This window comes from Plectropomus leopardus, chromosome 15, assembly GCF_008729295.1.
Source record: "Plectropomus leopardus isolate mb chromosome 15, YSFRI_Pleo_2.0, whole genome shotgun sequence".
Lineage (NCBI taxonomy): Eukaryota > Metazoa > Chordata > Actinopteri > Perciformes > Serranidae > Plectropomus > Plectropomus leopardus.
In genome coordinates, this window is record NC_056477.1 from 23,775,981 (window position 1) to 23,796,169 (window position 20,189).

A 20,189-nucleotide genomic window follows, 5' to 3' on the forward strand; every position below is an offset into this window, starting at 1 on the left:
GGTGGACAGGAGAGAAAAATCCCACCATCATTTACGGTTTGTATGCAAGAGCACAAGCCCTATTTTCCTTGAATGAATGAGTTTGGTTTGAGAGGACCTTTACAGTTGTAGAAACAGAGGAGTTAAGGCTGGCCAGAAAACCTTAATAGATCTGTGCCACCGCTCCCCTACTGCTCTGAGAGGAGCCTGTCACGTAGCATGTACATGCATTTAGGCTTATTTACCTCGATCCTGCCGACTGGCTAACAGGCACGTCTCACTGCTGGAGATGCTACATCGTTGTCTGGCAACCCCTTGATCAAAGAGTTTGGTGGAGTGGCCAGAACATTGCAAAAGGGGTGACACAGAGAGAGCGCCATGCTGCAAATGCAAAAGATGACAGGGAAAAACAGGAAAACAACATCTGCATCTGCTCATCACAGGCCTGCCCTTCAGCGATCATAACCTGAACTTAAATTATTAATCGTCATTTTGATCTGCTGGTCGATGGGCCCCAGGGCTCTACCAGATACATCCATTTATTACTTCTCATCCTCAAACGGAAGATGAAGACAAGAACAATGTGTTGCAAGTCTCCTGACCTTTCAATTTCTTATTTTTTGAAAGCAAATTGGTACCAGTGACATTAGTGTCCACAGGCAACTATTGAATATCCGAGAGCAACCATTGAAGTCCTATATTCTCAACCTCTCTTGTTTATATTAGCTGTTGCAAATGAAACCGCAGCATTGCTAAATAACTTAATATCCTCGTGACAACTCATTAAATATTTACCTGCAGTTTTCACACAAACAGTTCTCATCCTGGGACTTTGAAAAAAAGAAAATGCCAACATCTAATGAGCAGATCTGTTCACATTTGTCACATCCAAAGGTAACCTGTGATATCTCAAACACAAAAATTGGAATAAATTGGCTTGATCGCACCATCTCATTTGTCGACTCAAGTGAAAACTGCAAAACATTTTATTCAGTTGAAAGTCGCTAAAATGCACAACACCATCCTTTCAGCGAAGGAGACCTACAGCTGAAAAGCACCATTTGAGCATTTACAGAGCGCAGATTGGCATTTATTTGAAACATGAACACACGGTACCAAGAGAAATACAAAAAAGCACTTTCAAATCAAAAGACATTTGAACATCCAAAAAAGATCAAAGAAATCAGGAAACAGTCAAGTCCTTTTGAATTTCCTTCGCTTTTCTCATCGTGCTTTTTAAACTCCACACTTGATCTTCCCAAACAACAAATCTTTGCCCATCATTCTGAAACTGATCGCACATAGTCTGCACTTTGGTGGTAGAGAGACGGGTGTCAGGATTTGTCAGGTGACACCGAGACATTGAGGTTTTCACCTCCAAAGACAGCTGTGTGTTTTCTATACATTCTGTTTTATTGACCTCTGGTCCAATACATTGCTTAATAAAATACAGAGGCTATAAAAAATATTTTTTCACTAGTTCAGCATTAATGACTCCTATATTTGAATATATTCATAAATAATTTAATACATAGATAAATAGATATTCTGTGTATGGATTATAAACTTTCATAAAAGCATTTTTTTGTGACTATAAATGCTGAAATGCTCAGGGGCTGCTGTCCGACCCTGATGTCCGATAGACTGAGTGAAAGGCCGAGAGTTAACATGCGGATTGGCGCTGGTGTTGCGTGCCAAAATCCCCTCTGACCGTGCCAGTCTCTAGCTCCGCTGGCACTCGTTCTTACTGCAGGTGGCCTGACGCTCAATCTGCCACGTGCCCTCCTCATATGTGCAGTAGCAGATTGTACACTCATCAATCTTCACCTCTCGGCCGGCCGGTATCACTGATGTGTCCGCGTAGCAATTTGGCCCTGTAGGTGGTGACGAGAAGAACATACAAAGTATAGGGGGAATCAGAAAACAAGCCTTATAATGTGTTTTCAAATGGAATCTCAAATTGGCCTTATATATTTTTCATGCGTTTCTTTTGTGCTGTCAGCAACATGTCACTTTATCGAGGTCAGACTGAAAATGCGTGATTTGCTTTGCTCCTGTGATTTAATATGCTGTGGGAACTGTGCTGCGGTCAAACTAAATCAACGGAAACTTGATGAAAGGTCAGTTAATGGTTTATAGTTCAAAATATGACTTGCACACTAATACACAGAGCAGAAAATGTATCTTTATGTTGGTGCTCGAGTAATTGCAAAGAAGAAAAATACCTGTGTCATCGAGGTCACACTCGTCTGTTATTTTTCTGCTACTAGACCCACCAAGGACACTGATCAATGTGTTAAAACGCAGTTTAAGCACTGAACACACAATTCAAAGTCACATTTCTTTGTGCTGCTCGAAGGATCCCAGTCAGTTTGAAATTCCGTGAATTTACAGACACCCTTATCAGTCTGGGTGCAGGTGAAATAAGAAATGCAAAAACCTGCAAATCTGTACTTCTGTGAATATAAAATCTTGCTTGGTCTTTGTCGATAAATGTGTTAAGAGACATTAAACATCAGGATAAATAGCCTGTGAATCAATACGTTGGCCCAGACTAACATAGTATTATCGTAAGCATTTTATTTCGCATTTGCTGAGTGCCAGGAGACACTTCCTCCTTTATGTGCAGTTTATAACCTGTGCCACAACAAACCCATTGAGTCTTTAAAATATATGAAAAGATGTCCGTGCACAGGCTGGAGACAGCTATTTGGCTGTGATAAAGTGAGTCAATGTAACATTTGAAGGAAGAACATACTTTCACTGTTGAATGAAAAGTTGAATTCATGAACAATAAAACTCACCCTATAGTCCAATTACACACTCAGGGATTTTTTGCTGATACTTGGTCTGGTGTGAATAGGAGCAAATGGTGGATAATATTAGCTAATGTGAGCACTGGGGATTGCTGTGTATGTGTTATTGCTGATAGTCAGTATAGCAAGCATGGCAACATTTAATACCTGGACTGGATATGTATTGCAGATATCTGTAATTCAGTTTTTTTTATCCATTAATTATCCGTAACCATGGAGGCTGGAGCCAAGCCTGGCTGACACTGGGCAGGACTATCACAGGGTTGACACATAGACAGACAATTATTCACGCTCACATTCTCACCTGCGGGTAATTTAGTCGCCAATTAACCCGCATGTCTTTAGAGGAGCTGGAGAACCCCAAGAAAACCCACATTGACAACATCCTCATTTGGTTAGTTTGTAGGCACCTAAAACAGCCTAACCTTAAAAAATCTGTTTAGTTTAAGCCTACACTGTACTTTGAATATTTTTATCCCTTTCCTTTGCTGTCAGACAGTCCTTTCTGAGGGGGAACTGAAGCCATTATCTCAAAACCACCAGACTCCATTAACAAAAACAGTAATTTTACTTCTCAGAACACGGAGTTGTTGATCTAGCACTAAACCGACATGAGAGAACTAGTGACTGTGACAAAAGCTGCCTACTGTGTCGCCTGATGTCGCCTGCATCTCAGTCCTCATCCTGCGTCCAGCACATATGTTCTGCACCTGGTTTTTACTTTCTTGACATTTGTGTCTTTTCTCGTGCACTGAGCTGAACTGCCAATTATTGGCTATCACTGCTGATTCATTGAAAAGCCAACAAGTGATGGCAAGGACCAGCAGTGCGAGACACTGCAGTGACTACGGTAACGGATGCTCAACAACAACTGACTGATGGCAGACCACCTACCATTGTTGTGTCAGGGCCTTAAGTTTATGCTGTATTTCAGATAGTTTACTTTGGCATCAGACAGCCCTTTCAGATGCGGAATTGAAGCAGTTATCTCAAAATGACCAGACTTCATTGACAAAAATGGTGATTTTACTTAGCAGGAGATTTGAGTTGCTGGTCCCCTGCTCCCTTAATCGGTTAATATGTAAGATAAATCAGTTAAAACAGCATAGACTTGAACTGATAGACATTTCTAGGTGGGTCTTTTTGGGTAGCAAAATTATGTTTTTCCATGGCCCTATCCACAGCAGTACATCGCTTAGGGTCTGTGCTGGTAGATTTGGTTGATTAAAGACACTACTATAGCTGAAACGAAAATCTCTGCAACTTGCCAGTTGTTTACCAGGAACTGATCGTTTTTGTTACACTACATCATGCTAATTCGGTCTATCTTTTTGCAACAAGCTGAGTGGCCCCCTGCTAGTCATTAAGAGGAATTCAGATATGAGGCACTTCCACATTGGCTTCACTTTTCAGAACCTGTGGCTATATTGTGTAATTATATGACAAAGATATGATAATGTTTCAAGCCAAAGTGGGTTGATTCTTTAATGAAGTGAAGATTTATTTAACTATATTAGCATATGTATGTAAGATATAAGAGGATATGAGCAGAATTATCCAGCCACAAATTTAAGATTTCCACAAAGACTGATGAAAGAAAACCCTGTGTGCAAAAATGCATTGTGGAATGAAAGCCAATGGGACACAAGTGAGTCTTAAAGTAGGACAGGACTTCAGCTATTGCTTTATTGCTACTTTTAGATGCCATATTCATTGCAATGACCATATTTCCACATGGAGTTCAGAGCAGTTAGTCATCTTATCTTGTTTCTTTTAGGTAAGTTTCATGACATCGCAGCAAACTTGAGTGCAGGCAGTCAAAGAAGAGAATGAACACGAGAGACCAAAATACTGCCCTTCATTTCATTTCTCTCGGTGGAAAATCTCACATCTGAGCTTTGATTGATTGTTTCCCAAAACAGTGTTCTAAGAAGCACAAAAAATAAAAAAATAAATAATACACAAGCATCAAGATTTGTGAACAAGCCTCTGCAGGTGTCAGTGGCCATTTCTGGCAGAATTTCAATCAGAATCAAGCTAGTGCGGTTCACATTGGACATGATGAATATCAGTTTTTGTCCAGGGTTCATTTAAAGGTGGGATTTGCAGGTTCTGATTTTCCCTTTCTCTGTGCTTATCAAAATAGATTTTCCATTGGCTGTCATTACCATGCTCTTCAGACTACTGAAAGACCACTCATGGTTTATGTAGAGAAACATTTTCACTCTGCCAGACGGAGCTCCCGTCAGGGAAGAGATGCATCCTGGGATTGCAGTGATTACACTGAATTCCTAAGGACCCGATTCACATGATTATATCTTTCACTGTCTTGTTCTGGAACTGGAAAATTTAACCTGAGTTTTTTTGTTAAATTTACACACAGATTTGATGCCATTGCACATGGGAGGTATTCAGTATCATGCTGCAGGGCTGACGGTTATTAGTTGGACCCAGGGAAGTTAGTGTCACCCTAGTTCCCTCCCCAAAAAACCAATAGGATTTTTCCATTGGATATTAGATTATCAGAGAAAATAAGATCTGTAATAAAATTTTATAGTACTTACTGTACATGTTTTGATCAGCAAGATAATCTTCACAAATGAATTCCACTTCAATGTTTTCTGAATCACCAGAACAAAAAGGTTAACGTGGCTGTAAAGCCGTGTTCAGCCTTATAAAGGTCTGTAGTCTCATTTAGCCACTTGTTCGCAACCCTTTTGTAAGACACGCAAAAGCTTAAAGGTTAACGACTGGGGTATTTACTGACATAGTTTATGTCACAGAACAAAACGTGAAAGTTTCTAAGCTTGTGTTAGCCACACACCTTATTTCAAGCATCTAACCAAAAAAAGAAAACATTTAAAGAAAAAAAGAAAAGAAAATGACTGAGTGTGCTAATTCATCCTTGGTTTTAAGACTCATTCCTGCACCACTCTATGGTATTTTATTCCACATGCCTCAAAGCTCATTTACACTCCCTTTACGTACAAAAACAAATATGTCCATTTGAAGTATTGTAAACATCACTTTCCTCATGCTTTCATGCATCCTTTATCATGGCATAGATACAGCCAAAAGGTAGCACTAGAGGGCAGAGTCCACAGTTTCATACAGCAAACAAGAAGACAGTGGAAGAAGTTGTAATATTATACCATTAAACGGAGGTCACATTAGACAGCGGTGATGAGTGTGAGTCCATTATATGTATCCCGACATCTGGACAGAGAATTCTTTACACTAATTTCACTGTGTATTACTATTTATTATTATATATTACCGATTAATTCCGGTTTGCCATTATTGAATTTTCTTTGTCATCTCCTGCCGTCCTATCTTGCTTGAACTACACCACTGCTCCACGACCTCCGGTGGTACTGCTCTGTTTCATCCACACCCGAAAGCTTTCAGAAACAATAACAAATATGGACAAATTGAACGCAAAGTATGGACAGAAGGCTCTGTCTGTCTCTGTCTGCGTATATATAACATTGAGCATAAATAAGCCCTTATTGACCACACAACAAGCAAAGCATAAATCTCACTATAGGCAGACTTTCTCATTATTTCCGCACACTGTCCTTTTACCTGCAATAAACTTTGTTCAGAAACACAACAGAGCGATGAAGAAAATCTGCTTTACCCTGATGAAGGTCTGAGCTCTCTCTTCTCTTGCCTATGGACATTTCCTCCTACACACCTGCCTACAAGAAACTGAGGGTGTTCATGAGCCTTCACAGTCAAGGCCTTCCTCCATATGTAACTTCAAGGTTGGAATGCAAAGAGTGGTAACTGTGCATAAAAACCAAATTAAGCAGCTTTCGCAGTGTTTTAATATAGTTCTGAAGTGCCCCCCCAAGGGAATGTTCTTTTTTTATTATTTTGCCGGAAATTGGATCCCACTAATGGACATTTTGACGTTGAAGGTAATAGCTGTTAAGAACTGAGCTCTGTAAGTCGCCCAGAGACGTGCAGAAAAATGAGCCACCATTGTGTGCACAAAGGATCCACTTGCCAAAGCCGACAATACTAAACATAAATGTGCTCCTCCTTGTATCACCTGCAGCATTACCTTCTGTGGTACTTGGCGCAACGAGAAGACTTTTGTCTGGTGAGAGTGCCTTTGTCCTCAACCAGTGGCTGGAAAAAAGTGCTCATAAATCATCCATTATCTCTCACGCCGCACTGCAAAATATAAACACTGCGGGAATTGCTTCCACAACATCAGGTATAGCATAACAATGGCTATTTCCCTTAGACTAACAAGGTCCTGAGCCACTCTGTTGTATAATTAAGATGCTGATAAATGGGGAGTCTTTCAGCTGCAGCCATCGCATTTCATTGGACGGCAGCACCCAGAAGGAGCGTGCTGGCACATCAATCATTGTGAACAGTTTGCAGAGGCCTGTCAAAATGTCAACCCTAACACATTTATAAGTCTTCAGATGAACACGCACACACCCTATCTGAATAACAACTCATCCTGTGGCCCAGGCTGCTGTCGCTACTGATTCATCATCATTAGCGGCATTTAGAACACAGTGTCTCAAATAAAAGACGCATATGTCAAGGATATGCTCTGAGAGAAAAATGTGAAAAATAATCATGCACTTTACAGAATAAATCAAAAGTACTTCCTCCTGGAGCTGGGATTAAACCATAGCCTGTCAGCTAGTCATTCACTGTAGCATGACACTCATTTGTGTTAATTAATGCATGGATTTGGTGCCACTGTGCTTACTCATTGCTGTCACCCTATTATTCCACCATTCATATAACACCCACCTTTTTGTCACTGCTTCATTAATATAATATGTCCCCGTCTCTCCATCACTCTCTGTCTTTCTGTGCCTCTCACTCTCTGTGGCAGAAAGAGATTTTTATAGGCGCATCAGGCTTCACAAGAGCTTTTCAACAAGAGACAGAGACAAATGGATTGTGCATGTGCATGAACAGTTGGACCCAAACTGTCACTACAGCGTGTTAGAAGTTGGCATGGACAACGTGTGAAAAACACGGCCATTAGCACCTGTGGCTTTTGGCTCCGTAGCAGCGGCAGATAATAGACAGGGAAACAAGGACAGATCCTGATCATCACACCGCTTCATTCTGAAATGTTAAAAAAACCTGCTGAGCTCCATTATAGGGTAATGGAAAGAGAAGAATAGCACAAATCACTCATCTTAATGCATTTCTTGAGTAAGTTTGCATTATAAATGCCGAATAAAAATTACCTTGCTTCGTAAAGACAGTAAGTGGGAGAACTTTGTGAGGGAGAGAATATGATTTAACAACAAAATAAATAATTTCTTTCAGAGACTCAGACTTTTAAATTTGAGCCGCCTTGCATCAAAGCTACAGACAGTAAGCTTTTGTGGAAGTGCCACCTCCTGTGAATGTTTGGTTGCATATGTTGTCTCCGGCGACTGTGCCCACTGATAATCTTTGTGGCTGAACAACCCAGCTGCACACAAGTAGCACGACTGTCACAACCGATGTCCTTCACAGAGACGGAGCCACAAACCCTTGCCAGCCATCTCAGCGGTGTCCAGGTGACAGACTTCGCTGAGAGAGATTTACTTAATCCTCAAAAACAGTGTATTTAAAGCTCTGACACCAATCTCCAAGATCTTTTCTATGACTTTCCATTTTTGTGTTTTGTGAAATGTATGTGGAAGTCAAATTACTGTTGACTTTTATACAGAAGAAAATTAACACCGAACTAACAGACCAAAACGGAAAACCTCTTAGTGACCCAGCAGTACTCTAATTGTTAAGACATAATGTGACTAACCATTACCTTCATAATAGTGACCTTTATCTGTTCTACCGCAATCATAACTCTGAAGTCCAGTCGTGGAAAATTACCTTTACATAATAAAATATAGCTGCGTGATGGAAAGAATTAAACTAAAAGGTGAAAAACGGAGGGAAAAAACTGCCTTTTGTGAAGGATACAAAGTGTCCTACTTTCTCATTCCATTTGATCAAAAAATAAATATATAAATAAATCAAAGTACACTTATTACACTTAGTTATTATTCCTGATTACGTTGCACAACAGTCCCTGTGTCACATGTTACAACACACATCTTAAACTGAATTATTCATCGGCCATCATTACGTTTTTTTGTATGCTGAAGTAATATTTTAAAAAGAAACAATAATTGGGCTGTTAATTAACTGCTCGCTAAACCCTCCATTTGGTTCAGGGAAGTTTGTACAGCTGCAGCCAAAGTTGTAATAGAGGGTTACATTAGCCAAACTCATCAGGTATTTCTCATTCTCCAATTTCCCTTGAAATATAAAGCCACACTGAAAAACCAAGCATAATCTTGGAACAAATAACATTTTTTCATTACATTTTGTTTTTATAATAAGGTACAGCAACACTATGGTTAACCAGACCATACAGTACATGAACAATGCTGCACCTTTATCTTCATGTCCTCTATGGATCGTAGGCTGGAAGAGCTGTAGACTTTTTGCCTGGTACATGCAGGTTAGCCTCATTTTTTTTATCTTTACAACATGCATGTTGCCATCATGTGCGTAAATGGAGCGAGACTAGTGCTGCATCTGAAATATTCTATGCATACTATGCATTACACATCCCATATGTGTGCTATTGTGCAACATACTTTTGTATGGATAAACAGTAGTACTGTATATCTTTTCGGAGCTCTTAATACAAGACATGTAACCATGGTAACCCATGCAAACCTTAGTTTTTACCGGCATCTGCAATAGAGTGCCCCAGTAATAAATCCTCAAACCTGGAAATAAGTTAGCATTTCAGCATCCTCGTATTGAAGTCAGTACATTTTTTGAATGATTTTTTGGTAATGAGCCTAAAATAAGGTTTGACATTAACACAAGCTTTAAAGACTTTCGTGTTTTGATCAACATAGAATTTATCAATGAATACCCCACTGTGACTTTTGTCTTAAAATTATTTTATCTCTTAACTCATTGAGTGCCAGCCCTATTACATAATGGAAACTGGCTTGTGCCAGCTTTTCTGGCCATTTTGAGTCATCTTTCAAGACCCGTAGAATATTTTGTACAAAGACTCTGAAAACACAGAATAGCTCAAATGAAAGAAGGAACTCTCTTTTTCATCATGAACAAAAATTCATTTGTTTCAGTCATTTGTTTGCACCTTGTTCCATTCTTGATTTATCTGAAGTTGAACAGAGGCTAGTTTCATCAAAAATAACACTTTTTTCTAGAAAGCTGAGAAAAAGATCCATGAGAGTTTCTTCCAGCATCTGCTGGCGAAAGTGGCCACTTGACCCTCTCCGTTTTTTGGGGGGCATTTTATGCCGATATTGAATTGATGTAGCTTCGTTGCTGTAGTTTCGAATCGCCTCCGTACAGATCGCTCTGCTCTCTGATCCCGTCTACTCCACTTCATATTTTGATCTACCGTCTTTTGAACTACAGCTACGAATCCCAGCAGCCCCAAAATTACACACAGGGAGTGTGAGAGCACCCCCTTGTGCCAGCTGCCGAAAACACACCTTGACGTATATATATGTCAATGGCACTCAATGAGTTAAAAAAGGTGGTTGTGAACAAATGGCTAAATGAGACTACAGAACGTCATCATGCAGGACATAGCGTTACATCCTTGTTCTGGTGATGATGTCAAATCAATCAGATGTTTATAGCCTAATGTTAGTTTTCATTTCTGCAGATTGCTTTTACGCTACAAATATCCTGAAAGTTTGCTGAACAACACGTGCAAGTATCATACACTTTTGTTGGCCATAGGACTTATTTTCTGCAATGATCCAAAATCCAATGGAAAAATTTCATAGGCTTTTTGACAAGGGAACCAGGGCAACGCTAATTTCTGCATCAGCCTACAAAAAAAACGGCATCCCTGAGGCCCTCTGTACCTCATGGCTAGCATGATCATGTTAGCTGCATTTGTCTATTTCCTCCCATTTATGTCATATAACTTTACTGACTAACCTCGTAATTTACATTAGCTTGATAGTAGTTAACCCAGTTAGCATTGCACCCATAACTTTGGTTCTGCCTTAAGCCCCCAGAAGCAGTGCCAGGCTGTAAAGGCACTTTTCATAGTGGAATTGCAACATGAAATTACAACTTCTTGATCCATCACATGGTGTCATTTGACACCAAATGTTTTTTCTCCCCATAGACAAAGATTGTGAAAGAGATGTCTGTAAATCAGTGGATGCATTTTTTTGAGCGTCACATCCCAAACAAAATAAATCAAGTCTGCCACACTTGGCTGCACTTGGCCATTATAAGTCCCTAGTGCACTGCTCTATGGAGCCCCCAATGCGGTAGATCTAGGTAATTTCATACTGTGGCTATTGAGCTTTTTTTTTGGCTCCATGTGCCACTGAGCAACTGTCATAGGAATGAATAAGGAGCCCACCTACAACACGGTATCCAGTTCTCTATATATATTTCTGTTTTGCCTTTGTCAGTGTCTGCCATTTTCTGTTATGATTGCACCATATTGTATTGTGTGATATGATATATATGATATTTATCGTGTCCAGTATATGCACGCTGTAATATTTCGCTTGAAATATGCAATTCTCGTACTATTGGTTTTATAAGGTTTTGGACGTACTAAAGAAATCTCACATAGCCTTCTATTTTAGGCTACTAAATACCATGTTAATATGACATTTCTAATGCATTGCTCCTTCTCTGTGTTCAGTGAGATGGAGGCTGCTTCAAATGGACGTTTCACATTAGTACAATCAACCTCCGTTTCACTTTTGTGTGATTTTCATGTATTCTTTAAAAAAAAAAAAAAACCTGCCACATCTTTAAAGGGCCTCTATGAATCATGTCTCTCTTAATTTAAATGAGTCTCCATCCCTCTTGGCAACCAGGCTACCATGTCTCGTGTTGCTCTATTTGAAGTGATTTTGGCTCGGGTTCAGGCTGTTTATCACATCCCCCCCAGATTAGTGTTGACCCTAATGTCTGAGTCTTGAAGAGCACCACTTGTTTCCTCACGCGTTGCCAAGGCGATACCCTGCAAGAGCAAAGGACAAGAGGGAGGGAGCCAGGGCCGAGGTGCCGACGAGAGAGGCTTCTCCTGCATAGATTTTTTTCCCCCTACGCATTCCTTAAAAGCAGACGTTGTGAGAGAAACAACAGAATGTACAACAAAAACTCTTAACACCTGTATACTGGAGAAATAAAAAAAAACGCACTATATATTGTAGAAATAAAAAAATAGCACTTTAAGCAGAAAAAAAAATGCTGAAATATAGAGCGGATGTTTTCCCTCTCTGACTTGTATCGACAAGGTGTTCTTTGCATGAGTCAATATTGTTTAATTAAACTTTATGGCAACGAGCAAGTGAACGTCACAAACTTTAGAGGGTATGAAACCATTTAATTGCAATGTGTTCCAGTGCTTTGAGATAATGAGTAAAAAATGATGAGAACCTGCCTCCATTCACAGCTGTTCTTTGATATTCATGAACAACTGTCTGGGGTGGATGTTAGCGATACCTCTCACTTTCATCTTCCTCCCCTGGCTCTTCCCCAAGTGTCTCCTCGCATACAGGCTGAATGACACATCTGAGACAGGGTGCTCTGCCATAAGCATTGATTTTGCATGCCTGAAAAGGCCAAGATAATGCCTGCGCATATTTGATGAACTTATCAAACATTGAAATACTTCGTTGTGATTTATATCAATAGTGAGGAAAATGGTAAACTGGAGAAGGGCTAAAAAAAATGAGAGTAAAAGACAGCATGATTTGTTGAAGGAGGAACAAAATGTGAGTTTTTTTTCTCTTGTACAGATCTGATGTCTGTATTGTTCACCACATTTGTTCCATTATCTCTCCTTTTCTGCACTTTTTATGCCATTCTTAAACTCTGCAACAGTTTTATCCCCTTTTTCCACATCTGGATGAGTATTTAATTCTTTCCCATTAATGAGCTTAGCTTTGATGTGACAGTTCGGATGCATCAGGGAGGTCTTAACATCTGTCTGCACTTCAAACAACATCTGCAGACAAGACAAACAACACCACCTGAGCGGGAACTCTCAGACGACCTCCAATAACCTTATTTTTACATCAGCAGTATTTCATCACGGAGCTAGTGCTGCGCTGCAGTCTGGTATTGAACATTGCATGATCAACGGTGGCGAGATGGGAGTTGACAATCAGTGATCCTCATCATTTATATCAAGGCGTCTAATACCTGGCAAAGAAGCGTCATGAATAAAAGACAAAGTGAAATCCGATGTGTAATCGTTTTGATATTGATACAAGCTGAAGGAAGATCAGCTGTGTCATTTAGATTGATGTCTCATTCACTTCAGTTTATGTCCCATTAATGTATCATCCAATTATTTAATAAGGTATCTTTAACATGCTGTTTACTTTGTGGTGTCAGGTCTAGCGTGAAATGAACTGCAAATGCAAATGAAAGCATGTGACAATTAAGTCTTCAAAGCAACATGTTTTTGATGGATTATCCATTAAAGTGACCAGTGTGCAGTGTCTGACACGTACAAAGATGTTTGTTGATTGTGAAGAGTGTTTACACTTCCTGCTTACACGTTGACAACCCCATCAGCCCTGTTCATCAAATCAGAGCCAGAAATATTCCCTGCCCAATAAGAGGTTATTAAACACATTCTGCTACAACGATACTCAACTGTGCTTAATTAACAGCTCTGATATTCACAGCTGAATATGTGCAAACACCAGCAGGAGGCATAGACACGAGAAAGGAAGTCTAAATGATTGGCACAAAACTAAAATTATATTTATTTTTAAAATACAAATCTCACCTGCTGCTGCTTTAAAATCACTGTAGCCTGACTGCTGCGCAAATGAGGTGTAAATGCTGCCAAAGGCTATTTCTGCATCTTCATAAATACTACTGTGCTCCTAGATTACTTGGAAAGAGTGTGGGACCGAGCTGACAGAGGTTGCATGAAGATGAAGGAACAGAATTCTAATTTTAGCAAAGTCCCATACAGGTGTATGTGTGACGGGAAATAATACGACCAGCTTACAGGGGCACTCCAGTGATTTAGAATTTCACTTCAATACATTTGGGGGCTCACAAAAGACAGAGTACAATAAAAAAGAATAGTCCAACTCAAACCAGCAGAGGACAAAAAGGGTTTCAGTTCGATTTTGCTCAGACAATGTTAGCTGACTGACAGCTGGCCTGTATGGCCATGGCACTCTCCTGGTTGAATCATGAGCACAAAGGAGGAACAACTGTGTTAGAAATATGTGGTTCTTTGATACAACATCAAAGCTACAACCTGTGCACATAAACAATCTAAGGAGAAGTTTACTACAACTCTCAAGGTGCATTTCTGCAGGAAATCTGGAGCTTAAGCTAATTCGAGGTCAATTTTTAATCAGCCTCAGAACCCGTCGGCTATTGTCTGACGATGATAAAGCTTCTGAGGGCAACAGCTAGTATTTCAGGATATCTGAAGTAGTAAGCAAATATCCGGGCCAAGACATCCTCTTCCCTGCGCCAGTTATTTTGGCTATGAATGCATATATTTTAAAAAGCTAATAAAAAGCTCAACCATCATCAGACTATAGCTGATGGCAATGTCTGAATTAGCATCCGCTACCCACCAAATGCGGGTAAATTTTTGGCAGTGCCAGATAAAACCCTAGGCGATCTGCCACTTTGGCAGACATGAAAAAGACACAGCAAGACTAGTTTGGTTAGGTTAACATCTGATTGAATAGTGCCAGCTCGCTCTCATTCTGAATTCATTAAATTCTGACGCCTTGTCGGCTCATTTGTCGTAAAATCCCAACTTCAAAAGATACCTTTGATGGCTGCATCATACGTTGCTGAACACCATCAGCTGAGAGTGCGGCCGAAATGAACCATTTGTGGTGATATAATATGTTACTGGATGGCATCTGAGCAGGCGGGGTGGGTGGTGGATGGTGGATGGGTCCACAATACCCCAGACTTTCATGGGGGTGTTTTCTTCCTGTCTGAATGTTATGTTTTTTTCTTCACGTCCCCATGTGCTGCATTTGCCTTATCCTAACCAGCTGTGTGTGTCAGTGTGTGCGTTTGTTGACAGTGTTGGTTGCCATGTGCGTTTACTGCCTAAACATAACCATGTGCAGCGTAATCCCACCATGTGCTTGTGTTGACATCACGCTAGTAGCATCCCAAAACGTAAAGAGCTGCCGCAGAAGGATACCTAAAGCGTAATATGTAGACCTGGAAGTCCACTGCAAAGCAGCAATATGTGACAGCTTGGGATGAGCATGTGTTAATAGTGCTACATGCCCACTCATTACTGTATCAACTTCAATAGCTTACCTATCAATTTTGTCTGAAGGAAGAGCTCAGTGTGCAGTGTGTGGTCGAACAAAAGTGAGAGTGACATTTGATATGTTCAGAGCAGAAAAGGACTTCAAGACCACAGAGAGCGATTAAAAAAAATTAAAAATTGTAATGTTCATGTTTCTCAAGCAGAATATTCTCCGTATGAATTGAAATAAAGCATATTTTTATACATAGCTGGGTGCATGCATGTATGGGTGTCAATGTAAATAGTACCCTCCCACTCACCACTCCGAAAAAATAGAGGTCCCTAAAAGCTAAACCTAATTCAAACACTGGCATTTTTACCATGCATGTCACTTTTCTTTGTGTAAATATATTGAAAACTTGCTTACGGATTTCTGCATATATATGCAGATATCTGTTTACAGGGATAAATGTTACATTAATTCAGCAACTATGGTGTGTTTTTGTCAAGAATTTCAACAACAAAGCCATTGCTTGGCTTTTCCTCCATAGCAGCAGTGGCTAAGACTCATGGGTATTGTAGTATTTAGAGCCATTTGTCATGCCATATTGAGAAAAAAAACATAATTTCTCTGAAACAAAGGATGAAATACCTACAGCGTTGTTAAACCATTTTTAAGACTCCTGCGTTTCTATATTTAGGAACACTCCTACACCTCTAAAACTAAACTTTGAAATGTGAATTTACAGTATGATTTACAATACTTCAGAACCAGCGACTACTCCTACTTCACAACTGTATCAAACACTCTCTACCTGGTTGGTGTCCACATATTTCAAACTCCACGCCCCCAGTTTATAGTGCAGGTTTGGACACATTATACAACAGTTTTCACAGGCTGAGTATCACTCCTCATGATGAGTAAACTGGTCTCTGTGTAAAAATGTTAGTGTCCCTTTAACCACAGAAAGTATTTTTTATTCAGACTGTGACAGTGTTAGTTGTGGTTAGGTAACTTGGCGTCTTAAACATAGTGAGCTGTGTTTATTGAATGGTAATGTGTGGTAATCTCATGGTAATAGGGACTAATGCCATCCTAAAACTGGAAAATCCTTATCGGCTGGATGAGCCTGTGGATTTGGTGGGACTTTTGAATACAGCTGCACGCTCTCTTCGTCAGGCTGCCACATCTAGGCGCATACTGTACTGTATCTACATCTGTCTCTGAGACTGATGTGCCTGCAAATGTTACCAAGCAAATCCACTGGGCATTTCACTGGGGGTGGAATATGGAGCGCTGCCCAACCCTTTGCACAAAGCACTTTCAGCATGATCAATATGTGCATATCTAAAAAGTGGGGGAACAGCAAAAAGAAAAAAAAGAAAACAAGAAAAGGGAACAAAGGACCAACATGTATTCCCCAGGATTACAACAGGCAAATATTAATAGTGTGAGTAACACTCTGTGACTACCAATGCGTTCAACTCCTTGTCCCCTGAGGTTGTGGGACAGACTTTTAATTTGAGTGGGACAACTGATTGATTACTAGTCACGTTAATTCATTACATGCAAATGCTTGTGTCTATAGTGTTTTATGACTCTAAACATATACATGAATCATTCTAATGTGATATTCTGGATGTAATTATAATGAACATATGCTGAAAAAGGTGTTTGTGGGCATTTTAGACATTGTAGTGAAATTATCTGATTAATTTTTTTTTTTTGCCTCATTTGAATTTGAACCTGGTTTTTGTGAATCCACTCACACAATCTGTTGTTTGTAATCCTCCTGTGTACATTATTACGCTCAATTCCAACTCACAGCATAAAAATCAAAATGTCTCACTTGCAGTTTTACTCAAAAATGATCAGTATTGTCTAATAGGTTGCTCATTCAGACGAAGCATTTTTATGTGGAACGTTGCGTTTAGCTCATCTTTATCACAGGCAGGGATTTTGTCCTCATGCAGATTGCTTGCTCTTGTTTACAGCAGACAGCCTGCGCCACTTTAAGATTCCAACTCAGAGATACATATCGCAAGTCATCATTCTTTTTGCTGAAGGAAGCAATGTTGCTGACATTGCCATGTTGCATTAGAGTCACACCAAGAAAACAAGGGGACATAATCTAGGACATGCTGTCTGGAATCATCCGAAACAACTTCAGATAATCGACTCTGAGCCGCAGAATTCCTTCTTCGCAGCCGGGCCAAAGCTCTCAGACCAACAGGAACAAAAACCTACAAATCTTAAATGGGAGCGGACCTCAAATCACTGTAGGAACAAGTTCAGAATATATGCTTCTGCCTCCATCAGATAAACTGAGTAATTATGAGAATTTAAGACCGAAAATCACACATGAGCAAATGTTTCACACAAAACGTTTTTTTGGTGTTAATTCATTCAAATATGGCTCATTACTTCAAATATGCAATCTGATAGGGCAAGAGACTGCAAACACTGCAGTGCAGCATGCTGCGTGCTTTGCGTCAGCAAAATAAGCTACCTTGCCCTCATAACTCCTGTTCAGGTGCCCTTGAGCAAAAACATTTGACACTAGTCTGCTCTGATTGGAGCTACTCGGCAGCCACCACTGGTTATACTGGAACAAAGTGTTCCCCGCAGCGATGTTGAAAGAAATGGTCCCCACTCACCAGTCTTGCAGATGGGACAGCACTGATCCGGCTCGTACTCCGGGTCCACGCACTCAGTCTGAGGGCACGCCGCCACCGAACACAACACCTCCCCGCTTGGCTCACATCGGCACTTCTCACATGGAGACACCTGGATAGCAGAGAGTAATTAACATCCTTATAAACAGTTCACACACAGATACACATACACACAAACAACAAAGCGTCTTCTCCTCTAAATTAATTTCTTGTTATCTTTGCCTCTGCCTCTTTGTTTGTCTCGGTGTCTGTCTCTCTTTTTTCGCCGCTCTGTCTCTCTACAGCCATCTCTGTCTCTCTGACACACACATGCACGCACACAAACACAAAAGGACTCATGACTGTCTGACTTGTTTATTACAGTGTGCATCCAGTGTCACAGAGCTACATCTATAGGGAAGTCCCATCCTTCTCAACATCACTGCCAATGAATGCCTCATTTTAGAGGGAGCCAAGTCGAGAATTGAACTTCACTATCCAATCAAGGGAAATGGAAAAATCAATAGCAATGGGAAACAAAAGAGAGAAGCTTCCAATTTTCTTGGTGCGTGAACAGAAACATTAGAAATGATTGGTCATCCAAGCGTTCCTGCACGTCTGCAATAGAACAAATGTGTGACAAGAGCCTGGACTGATAGTATATGGTTCAAATTACATCTCCTACATTCCCCGTGAAAGGCTTCATTTAGCAGCTGCTTGTATAAAGCCATACACCTTTAATCTTAACAAGAGAGCAAAGGTTAATTCCAGCAGTGTTGCTGTAGATTGCAGAGGCTTGCGCCTCCGCATGGCACTTCACTGTGAAAAATGAAACGAGGCAGCACTTAGCACAATGCCCAAGAACTTAGCAATCAGGCATAAAAAACCTGCCTGTTGCTTAGTTTCAAAGTACCCCCACCCCACCAGGAACAAAGGCTGACGTATGCCTCTTGTAAAAGTAAAGCTTTGTGCAGATTTCCCTCAGCAGAGACTTGACATAGAGCTGTCGGTAACACTGTGAGTTAGAGTAGGAAAATCCCATATTAGCCTTAACCTCCTGCTGAGACACCCGGCAACATAAAGCGAAGCATTAGGCGCTGGTAAATGTAGACGTAACACCCAGATTGTGGTGCAATCCTTAGTCGAGCCTTTCAAAGAGGTGTCAGAAGATAAAACATTAAAGATCTTTACTGGTGCATCTCTGTGTCTCTTCACAAACACCCACATGCAGCAGCACGCTCTACATAGTTGTAGCATTACTATAACTGTAACTCTATCGCCATGTGTATCAACAAACTGAATATGGAAACACTCTGCTGAAGCAGGCATTGCTAAAATCAGCCTGCAGTAATATTCCAGCGTTGTGTGAGGAAAAAAAGACAAGTGCTGACCTTTGCCATTATAAATCTGCCTGCCTGCTTGCTCGCATGCTGTGAGGCAAGGTAACTAGTTTCTGTGTAGCGCCTGTGATAAACTCCATTGAACAGCCAGGAGTGTTTTGTCAGCACTTCTTTCAACTTTGAGCATGTCAAAAATGAGTGAATGCAGTTAATGGGCTCACCTTAAACTCTTCTAGGGAGGCGTAGATCTTGCCCCGGAACTCGCAGTAGTTCTTTTTCTCCTTGCACATGGGGCAGCATTGGCTTGTGTCCACTTTAATGCAGCGAGGGTGAACCTTGGGACATTCTGGCTTGGTGCACAGAGGGCCCTCGTCTGTGCAGAGGCAAGGGCATGTCGAAGGGCCCGGGGTGAACTCCTCACCGATGGCAAACACAAAGCCGCTCTCATCCATGCAGCCTTTACCCCTGTAGTCTGGGTAGGCGTACTCATCGATGGCGTCCAGGGACAGAGCGACGTCACTTGTGGGGCCCTCGTCTATTTGGTTCAGGGTGTCCTGCTCAGTCCACAACTCCAGGGGCTTCCCGCCCTTAGATCCACGTGTCTGGGAGTTCGGCCTGGCGCGGCTCACGGCAGTCCTGTTGGGACCCAAAGCATTGATTTCCTCCGGCCGCTGCTGAGCGCTGTATCCCAGCGGCGTCTCTGCGGCCTGCATGTCCTGATGTTTGTCCTCCCTGGCTTGGGTCAGCACTCTTTCCAGGCGTTCTCTGCTCGCCGGTAAGGTCGCTATAGGATTACACTGAGCGCCGCTCATCAGGAACCCCAGAACAAAGAGAACTTCTGCTGTCATGGCAACGGAGTGCAACATCTCTCCCCACCACCAGCGAGGTGGGAAAACACCTTGGCTCACATAACACACTTCACATCTCAGGTGTGAGCCAGTCCATCTGGAAAGAGAAAATTAAACTGGGGTTATGCGCTCAGTATTTTGTTTCTTTTTATCTCAGGTGTGGGGGCAAGAAATTCGGACGACTTTAGAGCCACAAGTAAACATCCTGCTGAGTGTGACGCAACCCTGTAGGATCAGTGAATTGGATCATCAGGACAGGGAGTATTCATAGGGCTGTGTTAGG

The 20,189-nt window shown here is 41.1% G+C and overlaps 2 protein-coding genes across 2 annotated transcripts in view; one reads left to right on the forward strand and one right to left on the reverse strand.

The window, feature by feature from the left end:
* The window catches only part of mocos (molybdenum cofactor sulfurase), a 76,143-nt gene that overhangs the window by 10,179 nt on the left and 45,775 nt on the right, over positions 1-20,189 (forward strand). The gene's annotated exons all lie outside the window — the stretch shown is intronic.
* Positions 1,595-19,924, reverse strand: vwc2 (von Willebrand factor C domain containing 2). Its single transcript, XM_042501717.1, has 3 exons — positions 19,280-19,924; positions 17,722-17,851; positions 1,595-1,853 (listed from the first exon to the last, which is right to left on the reverse strand). The coding sequence occupies exons 1-3, from the start codon at positions 19,922-19,924 to the stop codon at positions 1,702-1,704; spliced, it is 927 nt and encodes a 308-aa protein (XP_042357651.1). The 3' UTR covers positions 1,595-1,701.

Excerpts from the sequence above, each read along its gene's own strand:
- vwc2 (XM_042501717.1), bottom strand. The coding sequence starts at position 19,924 with ATGTTGCACTCCGTTGCCATGACAGCAGAAGTTCTCTTTGTTCTGGGG. Across the intron at positions 17,852-19,279 it reads CCTCCCTAGAAGAGTTTAAG|GTGTCTCCATGTGAGAAGTG; the intron begins GTGAGCCCATTA and ends TCTGCTATCCAG. Across the intron at positions 1,854-17,721 it reads CTGTCCCATCTGCAAGACTG|GGCCAAATTGCTACGCGGAC; the intron begins GTGAGTGGGGAC and ends CACCACCTACAG.